The sequence below is a fragment of the Hoplias malabaricus genome, chromosome 3 (genome assembly GCF_029633855.1).
Source record: "Hoplias malabaricus isolate fHopMal1 chromosome 3, fHopMal1.hap1, whole genome shotgun sequence".
NCBI lineage: Eukaryota > Metazoa > Chordata > Actinopteri > Characiformes > Erythrinidae > Hoplias > Hoplias malabaricus.
The window spans coordinates 42,233,927-42,261,054 of NC_089802.1; the positions used below are offsets into that span (position 1 = coordinate 42,233,927).

Sequence of the window (27,128 nt, forward strand, 5' to 3'; positions counted from 1 at the left end):
GGGATGGAGGTGTGTGTGAGCTCTCAGTAGTGGAAGAGGAGATGGAGATGAAGGGATGGAGGAGTGTGGGCTCTCAGTAAAGGAGGAGGAGATAAAGAAGAAGGAATGGAGGAGTGTGTGCTCTCAGTAGAGGAAGAGGAGATGGAGGATTGGAGGAGTGTGTGAGCTCTCAGTAGAGGAGGAGATGCTGATGGAGGGATGGAGTGTGTGAGCTCTCAGTAAAGGAGGAGGAGATAAAGATGAAGGAATGGAGGAGTGTGTGTTCTCAGTAGAGGAGGAGGAGATGGAGATGAAGGAATGGAGGAGTGTGTGAGGTCTCAGTAGAGGAGGAGGAGATGGAAATGGAGGGATGGAGGAGTGTGTGAGCTCTCAGTAGAGGAGGAGATGGTGATGGAGGGATGGAGTGTGTGAGCTCTCAGTAGAGGAGGAGGAGATAAAGATGAAGGAATGGAGGAGTGTGTGTTCTCAGTAGAGGAGGAGGAGATGGAGATGAAGGAATGGAGGAGTGTGTGAGCTCTCAGTAGAGGAGGAGGAGATGGAGATGGAGGGATGGAGGAGTGTGTGAGCTCTCACTGCGTTACTCTCCCGCTGAACCTTTGTTTGGATTAAAACAAACCCCGAACAGATGGTGCCCTGCTTGGGCTCCAGCGACAAACACCAGCCATCAGCCAATCAGCGCTCAGCCTCGGAGCGATCAGCTGACTGGCCGCTGGGTTTTTAATCCCACCCGCTTTAATACAAGCCCCGCCTCCTTCGCTGCGATTGGCTGGTATGGCACTCTTCTTTCGAGGCATGTGCTCAAATATCTCAAATATCAATATAATATCACAATATTTATCGAAAGTCTACGGTTTATTCTCACTGCCATAGTTTCTAAATCACACCCTCGACAGGGCACCAGTTTTTCACAGGTCATCACACACTCACCCAGTCCCTCACACACTCGGACCATTTTACTCACCCAGTCACTCACACACTTAAACACCTGTGGACAATTACACACTCACTCTTATGGCCATCACACCCTCACAGTAAATGTTCTAATCAAAACCATTCCCAAAATCATAGAAGGGCAAGCCCCCGTTAACCCCTTGGCTACAGGAGACATGCTGGGTGTACAATGCCACAGCACGCTTTCTCAATTCCTGCGCTTTCATTGGGGACGGCTGTCCGTCTCCTGTGCCATGATTGGCTAGTCTTTCAGGCGGGCGTGGCTTGTCCGAAAACGGGTGGGGGAACCAGAACAGACTCGTCTGTGTTAGCGCGAGACGCTGTCATCAGATTTTCGCTGGGGTTCACAGACGTGTGTCGGCGGACTGCGCGTCTCTTTCTCCGCAACTGGACCATGCGCCTTGCCGCGACTGCGCGGGTCGCTGCTGACAGACGCGTGGAGGGTTAGGCACGAGCTGCCGGCGCGTGGAACTCGGGGGTGATGTGAAAACGAGAGCACAACGACCTGCAGATCGCTTCGTTTGTGGATTTCTCTATTTCTTTCTCTCACTGTTGACGGTTTGACGGTGCTCGTCTGCGTTTGCGCGTGCATGTGCAGCGCGAGAGGTCGCCGTTTGAAAGCCAAAGAGGTGAGCTCGCAATTCAGACTTCGTTTTGTGTGTTTAGAAGAGCTGTTTAAACATCTGCATGCAGCTTGGGCTGCAATCTGGCCAGGTTTTGGCCCAAGGTATGGTTTCTATTTGGGCATCAATTAGTACAATTTCACGGGGAAATGGGGATGGAGCATGGAGCAGATCCATCAGTGTCCATCACTGCCTCTGTCCCCGGATTTCAGCAGTAAATCACTGGGATCGTGTAAGGCATCTCCGCTCTCGTGCTGTTGAGGAATCGAGGCTGGGCACGCTTGTAGAGCGCGTGAAATGGCTCGTGTTTTCTGCGCTGGCCGCTGGCTCAGCAAGGGCGCATCTGCTGTTGCGCTACAGATGTTCAAGGGCAAAAGCAGAACATTTTGATCGCACCCTTCAACTATCACTGATGTTCTGACTAGTTCTTTAAAAAAGCACGCTTTTTCCAGAGTGTGTTAAAACATTACAGTCTTCACGTTTTGGCTTTGAGCTGCTTTCTCCCTCTGTTTGTTTCACCGATGCGTAAAGTATCTACCCATCATCTTACAGCCCTTCCGTAAAAACGCATTGAAAGCAACTTGAAGCTTTATTATCCGAATTTCCCGTTCCACCTTAAATGCTGCAGCACTTGGGGTCTGGTGTAGCCAACTCCAGTGTAACCAGGTGCACTCTGCTGAGACACCCTTAAAATTTCCACCAAACTAACTGAGGAATTCCGTTCCACCTTAAATGGTGCTGCGGTTTACCTTGTGGTGTAACCAGCGCCATAAAGACCAGAAACTTTATTGTAACAAATGCTGCTTGTTTATTTTTTCCTTCCACCTTAAATGGTGCTTTCTTGCAGCTGAACTCTTCTGTTCTACCTCAAATGAGCAGCTCTTTGCAGTTTACACTGTGGTGTAATCAGTACCAACGCAACCACGTTATGGTGAGTGGTGGCTGAGAGTCCTGTTCTCCTTAATGTGTGAGTTCTTACTGCTGAATTGTTTCGTTCCACCTTAAATGGTGCTGCAGTTACATTGTGGTGTAACCAACACCTGTGTTATCAGTTACACTCTGGTGAAATGTTGCAGCAGCTACACTCTCCTCCCAAATTAGATTACATGTAAACGCTGCACCATTTAAGGTGGAATGGAAAATTGGAGTAAGAATCGACTTAAGCTTTGAGTGCAGCTGGAGGAAACTTTGATCTGCCTGGTTTTAAGGAGGGTGGGAGTGGGGGTTAATGATAATAATCGATGTGATTTGCATGCAAATGTGATGGCACCCTGGCAGATGTCTCGCTCCAGACGCAAGAAGTTGAGAGCGAGGGGAAAAAAGCGCAAACAATAAGCACGTGAAGGGGTGTTTAAGTGAAAGGGAAGGATGCATAATGAGTGATGCTAAAGGGGGGGCTGGCGTATTGTCCTCCATAGACGCCTCCCTGCGGGCAGCTGTTGCGTCTGCAGAGCAGCAGAAGTTATGGAGGATGGAGGATGGGCATGAGATCTGGCGTTGTGGGCTGTAATTAATGAAGAGGGCAGAGCACATGAACTGTGTATGGAAAAACAAGTAAAGAAGCATATGTCCTAAGAGAACTCATCATATCTGTCCCCAGGAACACAAGCTTCCACATTTGTGTCAGTATCAAGTGCAAGAGCCAGAAGAGCACGATTTACCTCCATGAGATTAAGTGCTTTCCACTGGCGTCATGGAAATAATAGAGACATACATCTCCAACCATCTTTACTCATGAAGTCTGTATGTGTACAAACCTTTTGTGCAAATGACATCAACCTCTCTGTGGTGGTGGCATCATGTGGGGAGTTCAGCTTAGTATAATCTTTTATGAATGTTGTGCGACCCCATGCCTACAAAACTATTTAGATTTCGAGAGTACTATATTTCTGGCATTCACTTATTTTCTAGTCAGGGTTGAGTCAGATTGCACAAGGATTCTTTGTAAATCAGTCAATTTGTAAAGAAACGCCATATAGTGAACCAAACCTTAGTTGGGGTAATTCCTGGTGTACAAAATGTGATCTAATGTGATAGATACTAATCAATACCCTTAAACATTCCTCATCTATCCCCCCATCCTCCTATGTACTGGGAGCAGTGGATCTTCTAGCGGTGCATTGTCTTAAAACAAACCTGTAAATGAGATACTATTAAGTTAATGGTTGTTGATTTAGAAATATCATGAAGATATCAAAAAGTCTTCCACATAAAGGGTTTCCCTAGAAACGCGTATCTAAGCTAAAACTGAGTGTTGAGTATTCAGTACGGGAAAAAAAACAAGAATTTAAACAATTGGATTTTTTGCTTCTTATTTAAATGTAACGTCAAAAGTCCTGGGAACTGCTGCTCTCTCTGGTTTGTTTAATTTCAGGAGTTCTGCAATTTTAAGATGGAATGGTGTATGTGAGGGGGAAAAAACTTCTGTCGTTTGTACCCAGCTGAATTTAAACATGTCTGATTGTTTATTCACTGTTTGATTTCCCCCAGTAAATAATTTGTAACTCAGGTTTTGTAGCATTTCTGGTCTGTGCATATGTTCATGCAGTTAGCGCTCTCCTGAATTTAGAGTCAGTTCCACCTTAAGTAATTAGCAAAAATAAGTCAATATTACTCATGTATGAAGCAATTTTATAAAAATCGCCTTTTAAGGGTTAAGTAAAAAAAATGCTCAGATTTCTATATGCTCAGCAGGTAGTGTCACAGTCACACAGCTCCAGGGACATACAGGGCAAGGAACCTTTATTTATTTATTTATATATATATATAATATAAAACATGATTTGAGTCATTAGTTGTCTCATACACTAACCTGAACTCCCCACATGATGCCATCACCACAGAGAGGTTGAGGACATGCACATGCATGGGCTTCCTCTGAGACACCTGATATCAACAACCACCTCTTTTCACACTGTGGTTAATGCAACACCACCGGAGAGCCTTATGTGTCAGAAGAGAGCACCCAGGTCTTAAATATAAATGAAGATACTATTTTTTTTTAATTCATAATTGAGGTTTGAGTTCAAAGAGCCTTTATGGGCTCTTTAAATAAGGAGCAAAAAATCCAATTGTTTAAATTCTTGTTTTTTTTTTTCTCAACGCTCAGGTTTTAGCTTAGATATGCGTTTCTAGGGAAACCATTTATGTGGAGACATAACATTTAGACAATGTACAGTGAGCATACATTGTTACATTGTTTTTTTTCATGATATTTCTAAATCAACAACCATTAACTTAATAGTATCTCATTTACAGATATGTTTTAAGACAATGCACCCCTAGAAGAGCTACTGCTCCCAGTACATAGGAGGATGGAGGATAGATGGGAAATGTCTAAGGGTATGATTTGGTATCTATCATATTAGGAAATGTAAAATATGTGTATACCAATAGGTGTTTAGTAGAAGCAAGTGTCCCAGTCAAGATCTCTTATGGAGCCTTTATCTTTACAAGGGTTGAATCCTGTTTAAACTCCAGCTCAAACAATTGGAGTCTCAGTGAAGAAAGGGGGAGAAGTGAAGGATGGTGGAAGTAAGATAACCTCTTCTATTGTAGTCTTTTTTTCTCCTTCCATTCTTCCTCTAGGACACAAAGATCTCCTCTAAATCTGAGAACAGAAGGAGCAGATGACAGACACACACTCACAAAATGTGTTCACATTCTGGAGGCTGGTTTCTACAGAAATACTAAAAGCACCACAATACCCACCACCAAAGGCTAACAGCAGGGGGGGGGGGTTGATTGGGGGCTGCTTTATTCTATTATTCACCACCCCAAAAAGGGGGACCAACACATGAGTCTTTTGTGTCCGTGGCAGAGATAAGGAGTGGAGAAGGCAGTGCAGCTGTTTGACTAATTCTGCGCCTATAATCTGGTTAAGGAATCTTCCTGCGGAGTGTAACTCTGACAGCGGGCCAGGGAACAATAGACCCAGTGGGCTCTGGGGCAGGGACACTGCAGTGTGTACTGTAACTAAATTAAGAACCGAGAAATAGGAGCAAAGCATGTATCTCCATATTTTGACACAGTTTCAATACATCAGCTGCTCATTGCTTCATGTGGAAATGTGACAGGATATTGACCAATAAAAATGCTTTAAAATGACTTGAAAAAAAATATTGCATTAACATTGGTTTAAGATTTCAGGACTTGTTTTTTTTGTATCTGTGAATTTGCAGACTCCTGGTGAAGAAACACTTTTGTTGTTGTATTAATGACAGTATATTGGAGCTAGGAGTGGGGCGGCATGGTGGTGCAGGAGGTAGGTGTCGCAGTCACACAGCTCCAGGGTCCTGGAGGATCTGTGAGGAGTGTGGTGTGTTCTCCCTGTGTCTGCGTGGGTTTCCTCTGGGTGACTGTCTGTGTGGAGTTTGGGTTTCCTCCGGGTGACTGTGTGAGGAGTGTGTTCTCCCTGTGTCTGTGTTGGTTTCTTCTGGGTGCTTTGGTTTCCTCCCACAGTCCAAAAACACATGTAAATGGATTGGCTGTGTGAAACTGTCCACAGGTGTAAGTGTGGCTGTCTGAAACTGTCCAGGTACTTTTAGGGGGTATCCAGTACTTTTAGTAAAAGAACCTTAATAGGACCATTCAATTCTGGTACTAGCAACTGTGAACAAAATGTGGCCCACATATTACTTGGCTTACACACTCAAAAACAAATCTCGCCCACTCCTGGCTTCAACATGGCTTTGCTGATAATGGAAAATTAAATATGAGCCAAAAGTGTCTCAAACACTGACTTTTAACACTGGTGACATGGCCCTAATCTGGTGTTTATGTGACCCTCATATGGCAAGTGCTTACAGTCCGCCCAAGTGCCAAATATCCATGTGGCAGGTGGGCCATGGAAATGGGGGATGTGCACCAGACTAGGGTCAGAATAATTTTTTTATTTAGGATTTCTCATTGCAGTTATATTGTTACATAACTGGCTCTATCTGGCTTGTCTCGACACATGACCTTTATTTTGTTCTTACTTTTAAATATATTTAAATATGCACCTTTCCCCAGAAACAGCTTCCTTAGGTGCCTAAATGGACCTTAGAACCATCGTTACACCTATTATTTACACGGTTTTGTGCCTTAATAAACAAAATGCCTAGTATCACTTTATTTTTTCAAAATTTCGATTTTATTCAATTATTTATTATTATTATTTATTATTATTATTATTATTATTATTATTATTATTATTATTTTTCACATTCAGATTTCAGAAAAAATGTTATCTACTACAGTAACACTACTGAAAAAGATCTGTAAGGCATCACAGAAACCATAGGGCCCTAAGTAAACCTGCTGATGCAGTAAACTGCATTAAATGCAGATGTTTAAACACATTCTGTTTTTCCAGAGTACAATACACTAAAATATTGCTGTGAATAATGGGTATCTAATATCTGTACCGGGCTGATACAGATATATATTTTTTTATTTTAATAAAAAAAAAAAGAAAAACTCCCAGCACCAATACAACTGCATAAACTATTATACACCCCTAAGCTGAAAAGCCCCAGTACTGCCCCCGTCTGCACTGGTGTAAAGTGAGATGTGTTGGAGGCTCTTAAAACTTTCTCCTTCACAGAACAATCCAGTCTTGATTTACTAATTTATTATTTTGTAATTTATTATCTGAATTAATTTATTTTATCTAGAATAAATCCGCTATTCTGGTCCTTTTCCTAATTTCTGTATTTGCTGACTGTGTCTCTGAGTCATCCAAAGAAAGCTGATTATCCTTGCATCCCCTTCAAAAGAGGGTTTGTCTTTGGGATTGTTTTTAGTATCATTTCACTATCGACTGCTTCATCCATTTATTCCCAGAGTGGATGCTCAGATCTCATAGTGCACAATGTTTAAAGAGTCCAGAGAGGATTTTAGAGGCACGTGTACACTGTAGAAGGGCTGCAATTGATACTGCTGATATTAGAAAGAAACTGGCTCTGGGTTTTGAGGGTCTCTTGGGTCCCACCTTTTCAATAATTCAGTCCAAGTATTCAATCCCCTGCTGCCCCATATTATCTGTGATCAATAGTTTAATGCCAGTTTTAATAATCTCCTTGAGAAAACACACCATCTGTGTTACCATTGCTCTACTGCTGTATTCTATAGAGTGCTGCGAATTGCATACAGTTGATAAGGAGTTCTCAGATCAATATTGGGCCTTGAAGATCTGAGGAGAAGAGGCTTTGCCCTTACAACCCTCCTTTTATCTTGAGCAGAATACCATCCATATTCATTTCTCACGCTCCGCTTCTTTGGAAGTTTGCTGAGATCTGGCTTCTCCGAGGACTGTTTTATTGACACCCTCAGGTTTAAGTCTTTTGAAGATACATTTTATGACCAGCAGCTTGTGGAAACCTGCTCATCTATCATTTCTTGTGAAGATAAGGGTCCCACTTCTGTTCCAGTAACAGCTTTTATTCTTCTGGGAAGGCTTTCCACTAGGCATTGGACTATTTCTGTGAGGATCTGATGGCATTCATCCACAACATTAAGTGAGATAACTTATATTAGTTCTGGGTCACGGAAGCCGATTAACTCATAACAAAGACATTGATAGTGTATCACTTCAATGAATATAGTGAAACTGCTCCGGAGCCCAAATACTGGGGGAATTGTACCCCTCCAGCATTGAGCGTGATGACCGTGTGCTCTTATGTAGCTGCTCCAAAGCATCCTATTTGATTTCATGTCTTTCTTTTCAGATTATACAAGCTGTGTAGTTTAACTAGAATCTGTAGGATCTCTAAAGGTTTTCCAAATCTTTTATATCTTCTTTCATGGGTTTCTGCCTATAGAAATGCTGCATTCTGAAGCAGGTGGAAATACCAGTTTCCAGCTCAAAAAACCCATGGGGGATCTTAAGAGATTCATAAGCATTATTCTTCAGCATGTCTTTGTTGATATCTGCTTTGCTTTTCACAGCTCAGTCAGTTTTTCTGTTCTTAGATAAGATTTTGACGGACTTGTCTTACCTGTTTCCATGTCCGTAATGTTAAAGATGAAGTCCAATGATTTTCCCAAGTTTGGGTATTTTAAATGGTTCAGATGTTGTGGCATCAACTACAGTCTCTACAAATTGATGAAGAATACAAGGGTTCTTCACCATGCACGGTCACTGCACAATTAGTTAAGTTTCCCCAAGTTATTCCCAAAAGCACTGGGCTGGGGGCCACAATATAAACAGTTGTCTCTGTCCAAAAAGCACATGTATCTCAAAAATAGTCATTTTTAGAGGAGATATTGAAGTAGTAGATTATTGAAGAAGATACTGATAGAGAAGTAGAAGTCAGTGCAACCAGAATTTATTCCAAGTCATTCTGGAGCATTTCAATTGATCTACTCTTCCTGAAATTTCCACAGTGTTAAAGGACAGCTGCTGTGTTCAAACGATGTAGTAAATAAAAAATCCACAAAAAATGTAGATGCATATGTTTTAATGTCTCTTCATATGTCTCTTCGAATTTCTCTTAAATAATGAACAAGCGTAATCAGAGCAGTATCTGTTGGTTTGATACTGAACAGTGATAAAAGTCATTCTTAATTTGAGTGTATTACATTTATAATATGTTAATTATATTACATCACTATTACTATTTTTTTATATAGCAATAATATAATAATATATCAGTCAAAGTCTTCTTCAGTTTTCATGCATTGTTAGTTCATGTGCAAGAGCTAAGAACAAGTCCAGGGTTGGTCATATTGCGTTGGCAGAACTCCTCCATAAACAAAAAAGGAGTGTTCTAGTATGGAGTGGTCCCTGCCTTCCAAACATGTCCTTGGCAATCTTGGGTTTGGTATTCATAGGCATGTCATTTTGACATCCCACCCCTCCCTTTATGGCAAGGGCATTGTCTAATGGTAATGAGGTCTTGCAGAAATGATTTGTGGAGTAGCACAGACCTCAAGACCTCCAGATTTTAAAAGGAACACCCCACAATCATGGACAAAACCCATTTTTGTTCTAATAATATGCCAGAAAAGAGGAGCAAACATAGTTAGCATAACAGAGCATAACAGAGTTTAGCAAAAGCAAGCATCATCTGACCACAGAAGGTGAAGGCCGGCGAATACTTTTAAGGCAGTGGATGTGATGGCTGGTGGTAACAGCAGGATGTTTTCTGAGCTATATGGAAGCATTTGATCTGCTTGGATTGAAAGAAACACTGCAAAACACATAGAAACTGATACAGCCCCTGCACTGCACATCACTGGAAGCTTTGTTTGGATTTGTCTTTAATGCCATTGAAACTTTTATAATTTTATGCCAAAAAGATCCAAAGCCTGAGTGAGGTGGTACACACTTTAGTTCCTGCGTTGATTGATGCTGGATATTCTGAGAAGTTCCACTGCAGTTGCCCAGTACTTAAGTAATTCATGCACTGCTATATTTGGATGTGTACTTGACTTGTTTTTTGGGAGGTACCTTTTAATTTCACTTATTTCATTTTAGTTGAGTTTATGGAGTTCGGACACTACCCATGTCGTCCTGTTCTTCACAGACTACTGTATAACTGGGACGAGGGGTGGGATGGTTTATCAAGGTTAGCCTGAATTAGCCGCATTGTTTAAACTGCCAAGAGGGATGAGCATGTAATCATCTTTACAGCAAGGACACTTGGATAGTCCATTAACAGCAGTGTGCACTTGTAATCTCTTTAGTGGGTCATCTAAATAAAAACAGCAGCGCCCACCAGGGGGAAAATGAGAGTTTGGAAGTGTGCATTTAACCATCGCATACATAAACCTTCCCATCAACAGTCTGGGAGGCAGTATTTATCTGGATGCCTGAGTAAGACAGAGCCATAAGATGGAAGTTCTTATTTCCTGCAGGCGACAGAGCTGTGTCTCGCTCTGAAATGCCAGATGTTTCTAATGGCGCCAGTAGATTTTCATGGCTGTCATTTATGATTTAAGCAGAAGCATGTGAAGGAAGATGCACTGGGCAGATGCAGCCAAGCTCTGAATATCAAGGACCGGCTTAATGAAGCTTGAGTGGCGTAAATAAGAGTTAATTAGATTTATAACAGGAAGACGGCATCTATTACTGTACAGTTATTGATTGGTCTGTATTGAGACTATTCACCTCAACCTTTTAGAAATCCTGTCTGGGTTGAAGTAGCATTGAATATAGCCTCAGGGAGCTAAGCCTTTCTGGCATGCTGTAAAGTACAGGGGTTGTTGGATTGTCATAGAAGAACCACTCTTCTCTTCCAATATAATTGTAGCTAACTGTATCTCAGACTCTTTCTACACACAGTGGTACAGAGCTGGGAAGGTGAGAGCTAGCATGAGCCTCTTCAAGACACATACAGCATATTTTTATAAATTGGTACTCGATGTCAATAAAGCATGACACACTTGGAGGAGAAACTTAATTAATTAATCTGTAACCGTTTCACCTGATCAGGTTTGCAGTGGGTCCGAATCCTCCTTAAAATTATTGGGACACACACCTCTCAGAGTGCCAGAACATCACAGGGCATCACACGCTAAGCCACACAGCCCCAGGTGTCAGTCCTCAGGGTCTTTGCGGAGTTCAGTGTGTTCTACCTGTGTCCGCTGCCAAGCCTCTGGAGTTTTGCTCTCGTCAGTGTGCTCTGAGTGCTAGTCCCAAGCCTGAGCGGAATGGGAGGGTTGTTTCAGGAAGGGCATCTGGTGTAAAACCTGTGCCAAGTTGACTGTGTGGATCAGTCGATTCACTGTGGTGACCCCTTACAGGAACATCCACATATCAAGTGAAAATAAAGGCCTATGTAGGTGTCATGTAACCTGAATGCTGCCCTTCAGATAAAACATATGTGAATTGCACACATAAATATAATATTATTACAAAATAAAAGTTCCTGAATATAAAGTTAATTCAACGTTAAATTTACTTCAATAGTCATGAATTGACAGAAACCCGAAGCTCCTGATTGTTACTCTGTTTACATCAATATTTAAGTCTCCATAAAATCAGCATCAGTAATGTCTACTCACTGGTTTGGACTTAAAGCTGAAAAAAATCAATAACAAGTTCTAACAGAGCAGTAAAATGTGAAGCTTTCTGGTCAATACAGACTCTTGAGCTACGACAGCAGAACTAAAACTGGGGCTTAATAGATTCATTTGAAGACATTTACTTACACTCTATGATCTTAGATTAAATTATGATCTCTGGATTAATTTATCCTTCTTAACAACAAGCTTTTGACCCCCGCTGTGTTAAATACGAACATCAAGAGCTGAATCTGAGATTAACCTCAATATGGTGAAAATGGCATACGATGCAATGTGAGAAGAACTGTGTAACCCTTCAGTCTGTGCAATACTGTGAAGATTATTTAGACCACCACCCCTCAAAAATAGTAGATATCATACATAACACTTGTTTGTTATTAATGTAGTAGAATATTATAGACTGAATGTTGTCTTGCACTGTGATTTTCAGACGAATAAATGAATGTAGGTACGTGTGCATGTATGTTCAACAATTGGTATAATTTTCCATATATTTTCTCTTTGAAATACATTATCTGCACTATGACATGGTTTGTTGAATTTCTAGCATATTGTACTTGTATTTCTATATACTCAAATTTAAAATACCAACATTTGGTGAACAGTTTCTGTTTATTAACATATTGATGAAAACAAATAGTAATAAATACACAAGCTACATTATTTTAAAACTGTTAAATTCAGCAAATAAATACCTATTCAATAAAATCTTTGTTCCATGTGGAAAACAGGATGTGTTTATTCAGTAAACATTGGCTATAGTACTGTTTGTACTTGAGATGTCTCAAATTGGTAGATTTTGAGTTCTATCATAATCTCACAACCGACCAGCAGTACCTCTGTTGAGCTAGTTCCAACGTATTAGACTGGGTCCTGAGGAGGGTACAGGTGCTATAGTGGATCTTATGAGAGCAGCTGGCTGTAATCACCTCTCGGTTTAAATCGTCATGTTTCTGGAGTCTGAGGGAGATCAGGACTCTCCTGTTTATTTCCCATTAAAGAACTAACTCACAGAATCTGAACCATTTTCTCTTTTCTCATTTCCCTGGGAGTGAGTGTGTGAATCACTCCTTAGTCTCCAGTCTCTTGCCTTTGTTGATTTGTCCCAGAAAGACTCCAAGGAACAGTAGAAAATCCTTCTGATTGTAACAAACAGTGCATAATCTCATAACTCCATTCATAGGTGTAATTTCCGAGGGGAACCCTCCCCAGTAATTATAACTCAGTCATACAACACACCCACGTCTGCCTCACAATGATTAATAATATTCATAAAAATGATTTTACTCTATCTAAAAGCTCTTATGAATATCCAGCTCCTGAATGAGGGGGTGAAACCCCATTAGTGCCACGATTTCTCGTTTTGCGGAGTGAGAGGAATGCGCTTTTTGCAGTTGAAGACAGTCTGTCTGTTTCTTGGAATGAACAACACGGCACCGTTCCAGTAAAATCCCATGAGTATAGGTTTCATTAATAAAAGGAAAAAAATGAATATATATATATATATATATATATATATATATATATATATATGCATGAATATTTCAAGATGCATGGAACATACAAGTAAAAACCCCCAAAACTGGTCCATTCTTTCAAGAAAAAAAATTTCTGGATTGACTTGACTTGGTGAATTTTGAAAGATTCGACAGACCTTTTTTGTAATTATAATTCTGAGGATCTAATTGTCATTCAATGGAATTACTTCAGTAATAACTCTGGGAGAGACCTCAGTGAAATATAATTGTTTATTCTTACCACACGCAGCATTTGGCGCGCTCTAAATCTTCCTGGCCCTCAGCTTTAGTGCTCTTGCTGCTGGTGTGATTGAGTCAGCATTAGCACCATATGGGACAGCAGATGCCCTGCTCACCATTCAGGTGCTCGCTCCATCTAAGACATGATAATGTTCCAGCTATTTCTAACATTTAGCTGGAAATGGTGGAAGCTTGCATGTTTTCTCCCCCCAATGCTTTGATTTGGGAAGATCAGAATATCCCTGCAGAAATTTGGGACGACACACGCCGGCTTGCACGCTACCTAGAATATTTGTAGAATATCTGTGCATTTTACACTCTGTCAGAAGAAGTGTTTTAGCCTGCACTACTATTTGAATGGGGCCTGCCAGAGCAGAAGACAGGTCATATTCCTGTATAAATCTTATACTCAGTATAACAATAACAGCCTGTTAAATTCTGTGTGATAAAAATGGAATTAAAAACAGATACATGTGAATGAATTGTGTTTTCACTTCATAAAACTGCAGGAGGTACAGGGGTTGGACAATGAAACTGAAACACCTGGTTTTAGACCACAATAATTTATTAGTATGGTGTTGGGCCTCCTGTTGCGGCCAATACAGCATCAATTCGTCTTGGGAATGACATATACGTCATATAAGTCCTGCACAGTGCTCAGAGGGATTTTTAGCCATTCTTCTTGCAGGATAGTGACCAGGTCTCTACGTGATGCTGGTGGAGGAAAACGTTTCTTGACACATTCCTCCAAAACACCCCAAAGTGGCTCAATAATATTTAGATCTAGTGACTGTGCAGGCCATGGGAGATGTTCAATTTCACTTTCATGTTCATCAAACCAATCTTTCACCAGTCTTGCTGTGTGTATTGGTGCATTGTCATCCTGATACACGGCATTGCCTTCAGGACACAATGTTTGAACCATTGGATGCACATGGTCTTACTGGTGCAATGTGCAATTAATGAAGATTGGCCACCAGGCTGCTCCAATTTAGCCATGAAACCTCCCACACTAAAATGACAGGTGTTTCAGGTTCATTGTCTAACCCCTGTGAATGTAAGAAATATTTAGAATAAGGGTCCCTTTAAGAAATACTGAATAATGTGCTGCCATTAGCACAGACCGACAGGAAACACGTGCCCTTTTCCACAGTAACATTTAATCTAGCTAAACAGCATTAAGATCACATTCACTGAATACAAATAAGACCACATTGAGTGAAGGGACTTAACAGCACTGAGCAGAGTGGATGTTAAATGTATAAAAGCTAACAGCAGGTAAAAACATATGGTAAAAAGGCAGAATTGGATAGAATCAAAATAAAATGGACACACTTCAAAAATGATACTTAAGAGAGTGAAATCATCTTATTGTATTCAAAATAAATTTTTACACAAAGAATATTTTGAGATAATTTAATCTGTTTCTGATTTATTTAGTGGATGTGCCTTATTCCGTCGGCAGATTTTAGAGTGTTTTCACTTGTTACAATATCATTTTTTTTCTCCTTTCAGCTGTTTGAAACAGCTGTTCCAACCCCTGGATCACCTTACACAGCGTTTACACAGATAATCACTTAATTGCTTGAAGACAAATATTTCCCTTCCTCCAGTTTCTCCTTTCATTTTCCTCCCCATCTGAGCACATCAACTTACTTCAAAGCAAAGAGAGCAGCTTGAGAGGTGTGGCGTTTTTATACACCATCCGTACGATGTGCCCTCGCTCATCACATCCATTATTTTTGGATCTGCTGCAAAGTACGTACAGTTTTGTTTCTCACAGCCCTTGAAGGCTGTTAGAGTGGTATTAGTGCCCTGAAAGGCCTCTGAAGTATCACTCTGTGAGGATAATGTAGAGAATGGGGTTTTTATAGTCTAAATATGATATGCAGAGGGAACAATGGTGGTAATGTTCATAACTAAGGATTAATTTTGGAAATGCCTTATGTCCTACATGTATGCACTCAAAAAGACAAGTATACATCACATACGGAAGTGTTGAAAGGAGGGGAATAAAGAACACCAACATTAAATTGCAGAGTAGTGGAACTTTTTTTGCAGCGATGGATCGCCATTTATTACCGCATCCACCAACAGTATCTGTTCTTTTCACTAAATTCTATAAAACATCTACTGTAATGATTTTCTTGAAGAGTACTGTTACTGCAGCAATGGATGGGGTGCAAACTCCATGTTTGTACCCTTCATTTCAGATATTGGACATGTAGATGTCTAAAATCATTTGGAAATATTTGGTAGTGTATTTACTTGCACTTAATTTATAACCCTATAGAAATAAATGTTCTGTAGTAAATTCCTCAGTACCTTATATACATATTTATGTATCAGCCTCAGAATGCAGATTAAGTCATTGAATATCAGCTTTAGAGCACAATTCCCTATAATATAAACCCCAATAATGTGTACTCTGTGTCTTGGCTACTTTCAGATTATTAAAACAGGTTCAAACAGCAGCAACATTTTAAACTCCTTCTCATTTGTGTAGGATCTCTTTTAATGAGTCAAAACAACAATGATCAACATTAGCTTTTCAATGGCTGCAGCCTTGATTTGGTGATCATCTTTTTTTTTTTTTCAAGAGCAGCACACAATAACAAAACCCTCACCAGACCAGCAGGAACCATCATTAATGCAACCGCAGCATTTCTTACACAGAATACTTAAGCATCTGAGAAGCAGTAATGATGCTTGGAGAAGCTAATGATCTGCTCTTCATGGACTCATAGAACAGATGAAAGAGCTCAATCGAATTTGATCTCTGTCCAAGCTCTCCTCTTTTGACAAGTGTTTTTTATTTCTTTTGCATAATAAGCATCTGATTTAGCATTTCCCTTTGTGATTTTCATGCATGATTCCATACATTTAACTCATTTTATCCATAAAGGTTCTTTAAACTAATTACTTGAGGTGTCCACACTGACTTTTGAATAGTGAAAACACATGAATACATCTGTAATATCTCAAACTGTGTGCTTTTATACCCTTTTTTTGACATATGTTCTGGTGTTTCTTTTTTCAGAACCAAAGTCAAAGCCCAAGGAAGGTTCAGTTCCACCGGATAGCTGCTCCTTTTGAACATCCCTGAAGTTCTGCACAAGTTTTCAGAGGATAAAACGTTAATCCAGCTACACTCGGAACATTTGATGAAAATCTCACCCCATTATCCAAGTCTCTTTGCTTCTTTGGAATCGAAAACCATCTTGGATTTAAGAGGATAAATACTGACATTAAAAATGTCTAGAGGGACTTCTTTCTGCATTGCGCAGAGCAGGCCGTTCTTCTTTTTCTTGCTGGCAGCACTAGCACTGTCTTCTGTTGTGGCATCAGAGTGTCCTCAGCTGTGTGTGTGTGAAATCCGGCCTTGGTTCACACCGCAGTCCACGTACAGGGAAGCTACAACCGTGGATTGCAATGACCTTCGCCTCACCCGCATCCCCGGTAACCTGTCGAGTGACACTCAGGTTTTACTTCTGCAGAGTAACTACATTGCCAGGACCAGCGAGGAACTGGAGCAGCTCTTGAACCTGACCGAGCTGGATCTTTCTCAGAACAACTTCAGCAACATACGTGACATAGGTCTGACTAACATGTCGCAGCTCACCACACTCCATCTGGAGGAAAATCAGATTGTTGAGATGCCTGACTTCAGCCTGCAGGACCTTACAAATCTTCAGGAGCTTTACATTAACCACAATCAGATCAGCTTCATTGCACCCAGTGCGTTTGCAGGTTTGCGCAACCTGCTAAGGCTGCACCTGAACTCCAACAGACTCAAGGCCATCGACAGCCGTTGGTTTGATTCAACACCCAACCTTGAGATCCTAATGATTGGTGAGAATCCTGTGGTTGGCATTATGGATTTGAACTTCAAGCCTCTTATTAACCTACGAAGTTTGGTACTTGCAGGGATGGAACTCACTGTTATACCAGGCAATGCTTTTGTTGGACTGGACAATCTTGAGAGCCTCTCCTTCTATGATAATAAGCTTGTGAGTGTGCCTCAAAATGCCTTACAGAAACTGCCCAATCTGAAATTCCTGGATTTGAACAAGAACCCTATACACAAAATCCAAGAAGGAGACTTTAGGAATATGTTACGGTTGAAAGAACTTGGTATTAATAACATGGGCGAGCTCGTCTCCATTGATCGCTTTGCTTTGGACAATCTTCCAGAGTTGACCAAACTTGAGGCGACCACCAACCCTAAGCTTTCCTTCGTTAGCCGATTGGCATTCCGCGATGTACCATCTCTTGAGAGTCTCATGCTCAACAACAATGCCCTGAACTCCCTTTACCTGGCAACAGTCGAATCCCTGCCAAATCTGCGAGAGATCAGCATCCATAGCAACCCACTACGCTGTGACTGTGTTATCCAGTGGATGAGCTCAAATAAGACCACCATTCGCTTCATGGAGCCTCTTTCAATGTACTGTGCAATGCCCCCTGATGTCAGAGGGCAGCGCATGAGAGATGTACTCTCTCATGAGTCTGCCGAGCAGTGTCTACCCATGATATCCCATGATACCTTCCCCAACCACCTCAACCTGGACATTGGTATGTCCGTGGACCTGGACTGCCGTGCAATGGCAGAGCCTGAACCTGAGATTTACTGGGTGACTCCTCTGGGTAACAAGGTAATGATGGATACTTTGTCTGAAAAGTACCACCTCAGCAGTGCAGGAACCCTGCATATATCCAGCATTCAGGTGGACGACTCTGGTCATTACACATGTGTTGCTCAGAACACAGAAGGAGCTGACACTCGGGTGACTGCAATTCACGTCAACGGCACACTCCTGGACAGCACTCAGCTTATGAAGATCTATGTGAAGCATACAGAGTCTCACTCCATACTTGTGTCCTGGAAGGTCAACTCCAATGTGATGACATCCAACCTGAAGTGGTCATCTGCCACCATGAAGATTGACAACCCCCACATAACCTACACTGCCAGAGTCCCTGTAGATGTCCATGAGTATAACCTCACTCACCTTCAACCAGCCACAGAGTATGAGGTGTGTCTCTCTGTCTCCAGCATCCTCCAGCAGACCCAGAAATCTTGCGTCAACGTCACGACCAAGCATGCCACCTTTGCTGTGAAGATTTCTGATGAAGGCACCAATACGGCTCTTGCTGCCGTCATGGGAACCATCCTGGCAATCATCAGCCTGGGTTCCATCACGGTTTACATCGCCAAGAGATGGAAAAGGAAGAACTACCACCATTCCCTGAAGAAGTACATGCAGAAAACCTCCTCCATTCCTCTGAATGAACTCTATCCACCTCTCATCAACCTGTGGGAGGTAGACAGCGAGAAGGACAAAGATGGCTCCTCAGAACCAAAACCCAGCCAAGTGGACACGACAAGAAGCTACTACATGTGGTAGACTGTTTAGACTGTTCTTTTAGAGCACAAAGACACAAGTTTTGCTTATTTGTGCGATGAAAAGAAGTGGATTTTTCTTCTCTGCTTTGCTTTTACTGGAAGCAACAATATGAACTAATATTTCAGACATTTTAGTAGAGCGTATTGCCTTTCCCTCTCCTTCGACTCAACTTGGCAGCTTCATTTAGTTTCTGAGACATGTTAGTTAGCTGTGCTTTTTTCTGTTACCCCTATTTTAATAGCACAGCCTATATATTGTCAAAGATGATTTCTTTGGGTCGATTAATGCTGTAGCAGTAAGTTTGATCCAGTGTTGATATGTCTTTGGCAGTATTCATAGAGAATGCAAAGTTTCTTTCTCTCTTTTTGTAAAACAGTTTAACTGTTGTGCACTGAAACATATTAACAATTTTTGTCCATGGACTCCTATGTAAGCTGACAAGGTGAGTTTAGACTTGATACACTGTCTATTGAATAATGTTAGCAATTGTTCTGTAATGTTGTATCAACTATAATTTTAACTATTTTGATTTTATCAAATATTTTGATATTTTGGTTTAGTACTTAAGGGAATAGTTTGACATTTTGGAAAGTAAATCAAGTTTGCTACAAACGCAGGGTGAAATTATGGCAATTATGCATTCATTATGTGTCTGCATGCAGAGTGTTCTCCATTTTGGCAACATGTTTGGCACATGGCAATGTAGTTTGCTAGAGATATAAAGCACTACAGAATTGGACTGTGCTCCATTCAATACCTTAGGATAAGTTGGAGTAGCATTTGTGATCTAGACCAACTGTACAACACCTGATCTGACAGTTTAGTTTTCCAGTGTATTCTATCAAATGCTCACAGCACTGTGCCAACATCCAGTTTATATCTTTCTAGAATTTCAGAGGGGTGTTTGATGAGAATATGTCTACAAACATTCTGACATATGGTGTAAATTGTAGCGGTAAATTTGTACCACTGCCAAATTTAACATTCTACATAATACTTCATAATTATAGGATTTAAAACATGCGTCATTGTCATTGCACAGCAGTACAATGACATTAACACTCTGAATTTTACCTGTCTGTGGCTCTCACACACACACACACAGAGATATGGGCAGCCAGCCACAATCCCTGGAGAATGTGCTCAAGGGAACTCATCCGTGAATGTTGAGGAAGGAGAAGGTGTTGTTCCTTCACTACGCCCGCCTCCTCCCCATTTCCTGCAAGTCAAAGGGATTGAACCAGCAACCTCTCTGTCCAAATCTCATTTCTCTATATCCCCGTTACACATTGTATCCCCTAATATAAATTAATTTGAGTTTGACTCTGCATACTTATGTTTTAAAGTGGACATATTATGCAAAACTCACTTTTTGCTTGCTTTTGCATTTCCACTTGGGTCTCTACTGCTCCTATAAACAGTGTGACATCAAAATAAGCTAATTTGCATAGAACCAACCATCAGCTGCATAAACATGGGATGGGTGGGGAATGGCCAGCAACAGCTTATTTGCATAAAAGGGACAGAGCCCTTAAACGGCTCATTCTGAAAGGGACTGAAACTGGCAAGAATAGAGCTGGTCAGATCTCTTTGTGAGAGTGATTTTGTGCAAAAACATGAACATGAACTTGTTTTGTATAGCCCATAGACATATTCATTTAAAAAGGGGTATAATATGTCCCAGTTAAGGAAATAATAATGTGCTATAATTAAGATATTTTGGATTTGTACATCCATAAATTTATACGTTTCTATATAATGATTTGGAAATAAATGCAAATCAGTAAATTAAATTCAGCAAAATAAAAATTTTAACCCTTCACAGGATAGATTTAAATTTTTTACATAAGTGTTTAAGCTAACACACTGCATCGTGGAAACTTGGATTTTATTTCCAAAATGTTGAACTGTTGCTTCAGGATTGCAGGAAAGAACTGTAAACCAGCAATAGAAATGTGAATGTTTAACACGTAGGTGAGTAGAATATATTGTTTTTCTGTTTTGTTTTGTTTTTAATAATTTCATTTTATTATTATTATTATTATTATTATTATTTGCTAGAATCAGTTATTGATCACTTGATTTGTTGTGAGTTACACATGCAAAATATGTTGCATATTAAGGCGCAAACAAAAATAAAAGTTTTGTTCTGATATTTTTTATACAATGATTTTTAAGTCTCATTTTTTCATGTTTGCATTGAGATATCAGAGGAAGAAATTTAAAGGAGCAATTTCTGGTGGTGATTATTTACTATTGTTACATTTTTTCTACAAGGAGTATATCAAATGAGATGAACAGCTAATCTACTTGGTCATTCCACATTGAACCCATTTATGCTCCACCGAGCAGGTCCCCAGTTAATGGTAAACATTTTAAAAATAGATTTAATGCAGAGTTTCTGACCAGCCATTTTTATAATGCCAAGAAGAATCAAAGGAGAATCAAAGGATTCAATGACTTAAAGTGCCAGTTTAAGTCTGTTCTTCAGATATATTGCAGATATTGGAGGAACAACTCTATGGAGAATAAACAGGTTCATTCAGGGACTACAAACCAGACTTGCAGTTTATTAAAAAAATTAAAAAGTAAATAAAATCGCTGTATAAACTTTGCTACTTCTGGCTTATTGAAGCTTGTTATTAGGGTCAGGTTTAAGGAGACAAGCTACTTTTTTTACACATTGTACCAATTCTGGGAATTGTCTTTTAGTTGAAAATGTACATATTCATATAGAACGAATAGAAAGTCTCTGTGATGGAACTAAACTAAATACATTATATTACAACTATGAGGCAGTGTCATTCATTTACACATTTATACTTCTGTAATCACTTCAATCTGGTCATCCTGTGTCCAGAGCTTGCACAAAATCTTTGTGGAAAAAGACCCTGGAGAGGTTGCCAGTCCTTTGTAGGGCATCGTACACTCACCCAGTCTGTCACACACATGGACAAATACACACAGCCAGAAGGACCAACGTGGGTTAGTGGATTATGGGAGGAAACCAGACACTAAACTCCTCACAGAAAGTGACCCAAGGTAAGGTTCATTCCTCAAGGCCAAGAGTTGTGTCACAGCAAACAATGCCACTCAGGTAAATTCATTCATTCATTCATTCATTCATATTCTTTAACCGCTAATCCAGTTCAGGGTCACAGTGGCTCCAAAGCATATCTAGAATTACTGGACCCAACCCCCAGGTAAATGTTATGATATAATGTAATTTAATAAAATAGAATATATCAGTCACAATCAATATTACATTTTCAGCTTGGCTAGCATTGTGTCTTTAGAGGTTAGGGAAGGTCAACCCAAACATTTTCAAGGAGAGGCAAACTGGGCTCTGAGATGGCTATGGCAACACTGGGGACTGGACTGCAATCTCCCAATGCTAGTGTCAATGCTGAGACTGCTGCACTACTCAGGAATACATCTCTATTTTTCAGGTTTTGACATTATGTGAAAATGTCATCTGTGTTGCTTTACAGCCTTTTAAAATGATTTACCATGACAAATCTACCAACCAAATCTCCCAAAATCCTATTTTATATCCTATTAACTTCCACTGAGAGTAAAAGATGTTTCATCTTCCTTCTCCTGTATAATTATCATTTAGAAAATATTTTTGTTCTATGTACACACATACAGTACAGCACTCTCTCGCACTCTCTCTCTCTCTCTCTCTCTCTCTCTCTCTCTCTCTCTCTATGTATATATATTGCCAATTCTACAGAATCAATTTTTAATTTATGAAATATGATGATACTCTACAAGTACATCTTAACTGTAAATGATGTTTGGTACATTACCAACTGGTTCTATAGCTTCTAACAATGGTGAAACCCTATAGAACAAAGCACGGGCTCATTTAACCAAATTGAAAAATGATATTCTGATATATTTCATGTCTCTGGGACTCCACCGGAGAGAATTAAATCTCAGCCCAGCAGCAATCTAAATTCCATTGGCTTTATTGCCAAGTAAATCCACCCTGTTGGGTTTTCCTCGTGGTGGGGGATGGGGGTTTGTGCTGAAGGAACTAGAGTTTAGTCAAATCCCTCCATTTCTTATTCCATTCAAACATAATTGGTTCTGATTATCTCTTATCTCTACTTTCCTCTCCACATCTATGTATGGGTCTAGTTTGAAAAATGAATATAGTCCACATTTAAAGGACAAAGATATAACATTTATCCATAGTAGTAGCTGTTTGGTTTCAATAGATTATGAAATGTTATTGTGTTATTTCTTTAATAAAATAATGGATTCTTCATAACTGAACAATATGTGGAGGAAAGGAGCATTTGCTTCAAGGATTATCTTCATCTATTGATACATATAATGCTGACACCTAGTGGCCAGGATGTAACATTTGAAATATGGCTGCTGTCATGTGGGTGGCCCTCTCTATTAAAAATAAATGGTTTATTTGAAGACTACACAGCAATTTGATTCTGCAACTTTTGTGAATTGCACTTCATAGAAAAAGAGTGAAAATAAGATGTTTTTATATAAATATTGCTATATTTAGTGATAAATATATCTAGTGATTCATTGCTCCTTTTATAACATATTCTAGTGCTCTTTTCTGAATGTTAAGCAGAGGCTTGAGCTGGTGTCACCTTTAACAGCTTTTCATTGGCAACCAATAGTACTGACTTAAAGCCAAGTACAAAGGTGTTTTCATTCTGACACTGATGTCCTCTGAGGGCTGCAATGCAGAGCATTCATTTGAAGAAAGAAATGCAAATCACTGGGGAACAGTTGCCAGCCCTCTAAAACAACACAGAGGAGCACAGATCTCTTTCAGACAAACTCAGCCTTCCACCTTAAAAAACATAATTTCTGCTGAAAAAAGTGTACTCATTCACTGAAGCCTTTCAATAATATATTATTTTAAAATCTTTCAGTAACTACATTGTGCCCTAAGTTAAAAATACTTTTATGCAATCCTGAACTGGATAAACTGATTGAAGAATATGAATGAATGAATGAATGAATGAATGAATGAATGAATGAAACAAAAGTAGAAGAAAACAATGTGTTTCTCACCTGCTGAGAGGGAGACAAAATGTAGTTCATGTGTAAGACTGGGGTACACTCTTAAAAATAAAGGTTAGGTAGTAAATTATTCTGGGCTTGGCATTGAGCTCTAGGAAAACTGTAACAGATAAATGACCTTTAATCAATACACAGAGGCTTGTTAAACTCAATGCTCCTTGTGCTGCTATTTACAAAATGGATAAATATTCCATTGTCAGGTTTAGAGAAATGTTAAAAGCTCTTAAAGCTTTCTTTTTTTTTTTTACAGAACATTAAATAAACTCTTACCATTCTCTGGACGTCTAATAAGCTTATAAACCCACTGCCATTTACAACAAAGGCACAAAATGTTTTTGAGGAACACATTAAAACACAGTAGCACCCCTTGTAAAGTAATTCCTATAGTATGTGAGAAGCAGCACCCCTTGTGGTGCTGTTCCCAATCACTGAGTGAGTATGTGAGTGAGTGAGTGAGTGAGTGAGTGAGTGAGCATGTGAATGAGTTACAAGCCATGTTTGAACTTTTGTGAGCGAGTGAGTGAGTTGCCAGCCAGATGAATGAGGTGTTTTACATCTGAAAATAGAAAATCATAACTGGTAAAGTCTTGGCCAGTAGTTTGACAGACCTTTCTGCTTGTGCATTATTAAATTTGTCCAGTGTTTATTACCAAAGTCATTTTGTCCAAATTCAAGGGCATCAAATTTTCAGTTTTACTTTCACACCCAGTGTGTTTGTATATGAACAATCTTGACTTCCTGTTAGGTGTTTAGCCAAATAATCAGATGTATAAAATTGGCAGATAGCTTGACATTGTAAAGATGTAGCTGTCCAGGGGTTTTGGTTGTTAACATGTGGATAAGCTCCTGGCTGGGTTCAGAGCTCTGCTAATTGACAGGTCATCGAGGGTACTTTGCTAGCGCTGCTGAAAGAAAGGTAAACGAGTTCTTTAAGCAGCAGGAGCTGTACTCGTAGAGGACATGTCCTCTACGAGTCTCTCTCTCTCTCTCTCTCTCTCTCTCTCTCTCTCTCTCTCTCTCTCTCTCTCTCTCTCTCTCTCTCTCTATAACTCACCGATGGGTCCCAGTGCTGCTGTTTTGCTGATGCCAGTATTCTGCAAGACTAGATCCCAAAAGAAATAAGATCCTGTTCATATCTACTGCTGGAGTGTCCCATATGAACATCTATTTTATTTCTCAAATGTTGCTCTTTAAAGGCTCCTGAGAATTAATTGAGACTCTCTTAAAATTCCTAGAAGAAAATTGCATTAAATAAAAGGGAAACCTGAGACACAAACACAGGACAGAAGAAGGTTTAGTTAATCTCAGCAGATCTGAGCAGTATGAGACATATCTGCATATATCTGAGTAGCTTAAATGAGACTTTAATGTAGCACTCACCATTTTCTCACTAGTTATTTTATCCTGCGATTCTTTTTCACATTATGAACTATTATACTGACACCTAGTGGCCAGGAAGTATCAGAGATTCTAAACTGATTTTAAACACATTAAACCTACACTATTGAACTTTAACTGGTTCATTCAGGGACGACAAAGCAATCTGATTCTTAATTTCAAAGAATTTTCACTCTCAAAAAAAAAGCAGCTGTTTAAAGTTGTCTTTCTTTGTTTCCAGCCTGATCTCTTTGTTGTAAAGGTAACTAAACAGATTTAAAGGAGCTCTCATTTTTTATATAGATATTTTTTCCAGAAGAAAATGACATGGCACCATAATGAGATGGTAATGAGATCACGACTGTCGTCCCTTAAAGAAGAATCACTGCACCAGAATCAGCATTTTCATCCTGCTAATGGCTTTATTGGATGGTTATCTGTGGGACAGTTAGCGCAGGAGCATAAATAATGATCAGTGTCTGAATAAATGAAATGACCTTTGATGCTCTCCCAAACAAGGTTTTTCAATTTCAAGACAGCACCATCTATTAAACCTGGTGCAGCATCAGGTTTAATATGATTTTAAATGATTTTTCAACAAAATGGACACAATGGATTGATGAAATATAATGTTAGGTCTTCTATGTAGTGCTGAATAACTGAGGTATTGATAAATCATTCATTCATTCATTCATTCATTTTCTATAAGCGCTTATCCAGTTCAGAGTTGTGGTGGGTCTGGAGCCTACCCAGACTCACTGGGCGCAAGGCGGGAACACACCCTGGAGGAGGCGCCAGTCCTTCATAGGGCAAGGCACATCCACACGTTCACACCTACGGACACTTTTGAGTCACCAATCCATGTGTGTTTTTGGACTGTGGTAGCTTTTAAATACATGTAATAAATTTTTCAAGAGATGATACTCAAGGGATTACATACAAGATATTCCATATAAATAAGGAAAGGGAAAGTCAAAGTAAGAAAACTGGAGGTCAAAAAGGCTAAATGATAAAGTGAAAAGGAAGGTGTGGGCTACAAAACTCTCCCCATCACATAAACAGCACATATAGATTTCGTTTTTGAGAAACAGGAGAAACTAAAGCTCCACTCATGTTGAAATGTGAAACAATCCCTAGCTGTTTGTGTCCATCCTTCTTTAACTGTAACCACACAACACAGTCCTGTGGGTCTGAAATGATGTGGAGCTGTTAAAAAGAAGAAAATCAAACAAAGAAGCTGTTCGACCCCAACATCACTGAATGTGTTTGGGAGGAAATTGGATTGCAAAAAAAAAATGCAATTAACTTCTAAGATTGAACACTGGAGGCCCATATTTCAGGATACTGTGAGTAAAATTTACACATCTTTAAAAACCTTTTTGGTTTTTATTCTGCTGATGTTGCCTTGGACATCCTGAAGGCAGCGTAGTACAATATGTTAAAATGTCAGAAAATGTCATGGATCCTGTTGGGAGATAGTGGAAGAACAGCTGAGCCAGAACTGATGGCCTGCAGGTCTGTGTTTACAAGAACTGAGGAACCTGAGTTCACTATGGTGTGCTGAGTACTTCCTGTTCACATGTTTTTTCACACACCCTCACTCCTGACCAGAGGGCGGAATTGGTTATTGCTTATTGGTTATAATTTTATAATGCAACCCATAGTTAATTGGACTCAACACACTGTATTTAAAATACAAAAATATTTAGTAAATTTAGAAAGTAGTGTGATACCATTAAATTCACATTGAATGAACCACATAAAAATACACAGACTGATTCACAGTCATACCCATAAATATCGCTTGTGTTGGAGGGGAAAAATTAATTAATTGTGTTGGGCAGTGCAGCAGGTAGGTGTCGCAGTCACACAGCTCCAGGGACCTGGAAGTTGTGGGTTCGATTCCCGCTCCGGGTCACTGTCTGTGAGGAGTGTGG

At 39.9% G+C, this 27,128-nt stretch overlaps 1 protein-coding gene across 1 annotated transcript; it reads left to right on the top strand.

Moving 5' to 3' along the window:
- The first annotated feature begins 1,304 nt into the window (after window positions 1-1,304).
- On the top strand, window positions 1,305-20,847 carry lrrn1 (leucine rich repeat neuronal 1). Its single transcript, XM_066666648.1, has 2 exons — window positions 1,305-1,580; window positions 16,383-20,847. Exon 2 carries the CDS (start codon window positions 16,597-16,599, stop codon window positions 18,748-18,750), a length of 2,154 nt encoding a protein of 717 aa, XP_066522745.1. The 5' UTR covers window positions 1,305-1,580; window positions 16,383-16,596; the 3' UTR covers window positions 18,751-20,847.
- Window positions 20,848-27,128: the final 6,281 nt, after the last annotated feature.

Coding starts and splice junctions, on each gene's coding strand:
- lrrn1 (XM_066666648.1), top strand. CDS start 16,597: ATGTCTAGAGGGACTTCTTTCTGCATTGCGCAGAGCAGGCCGTTCTTC.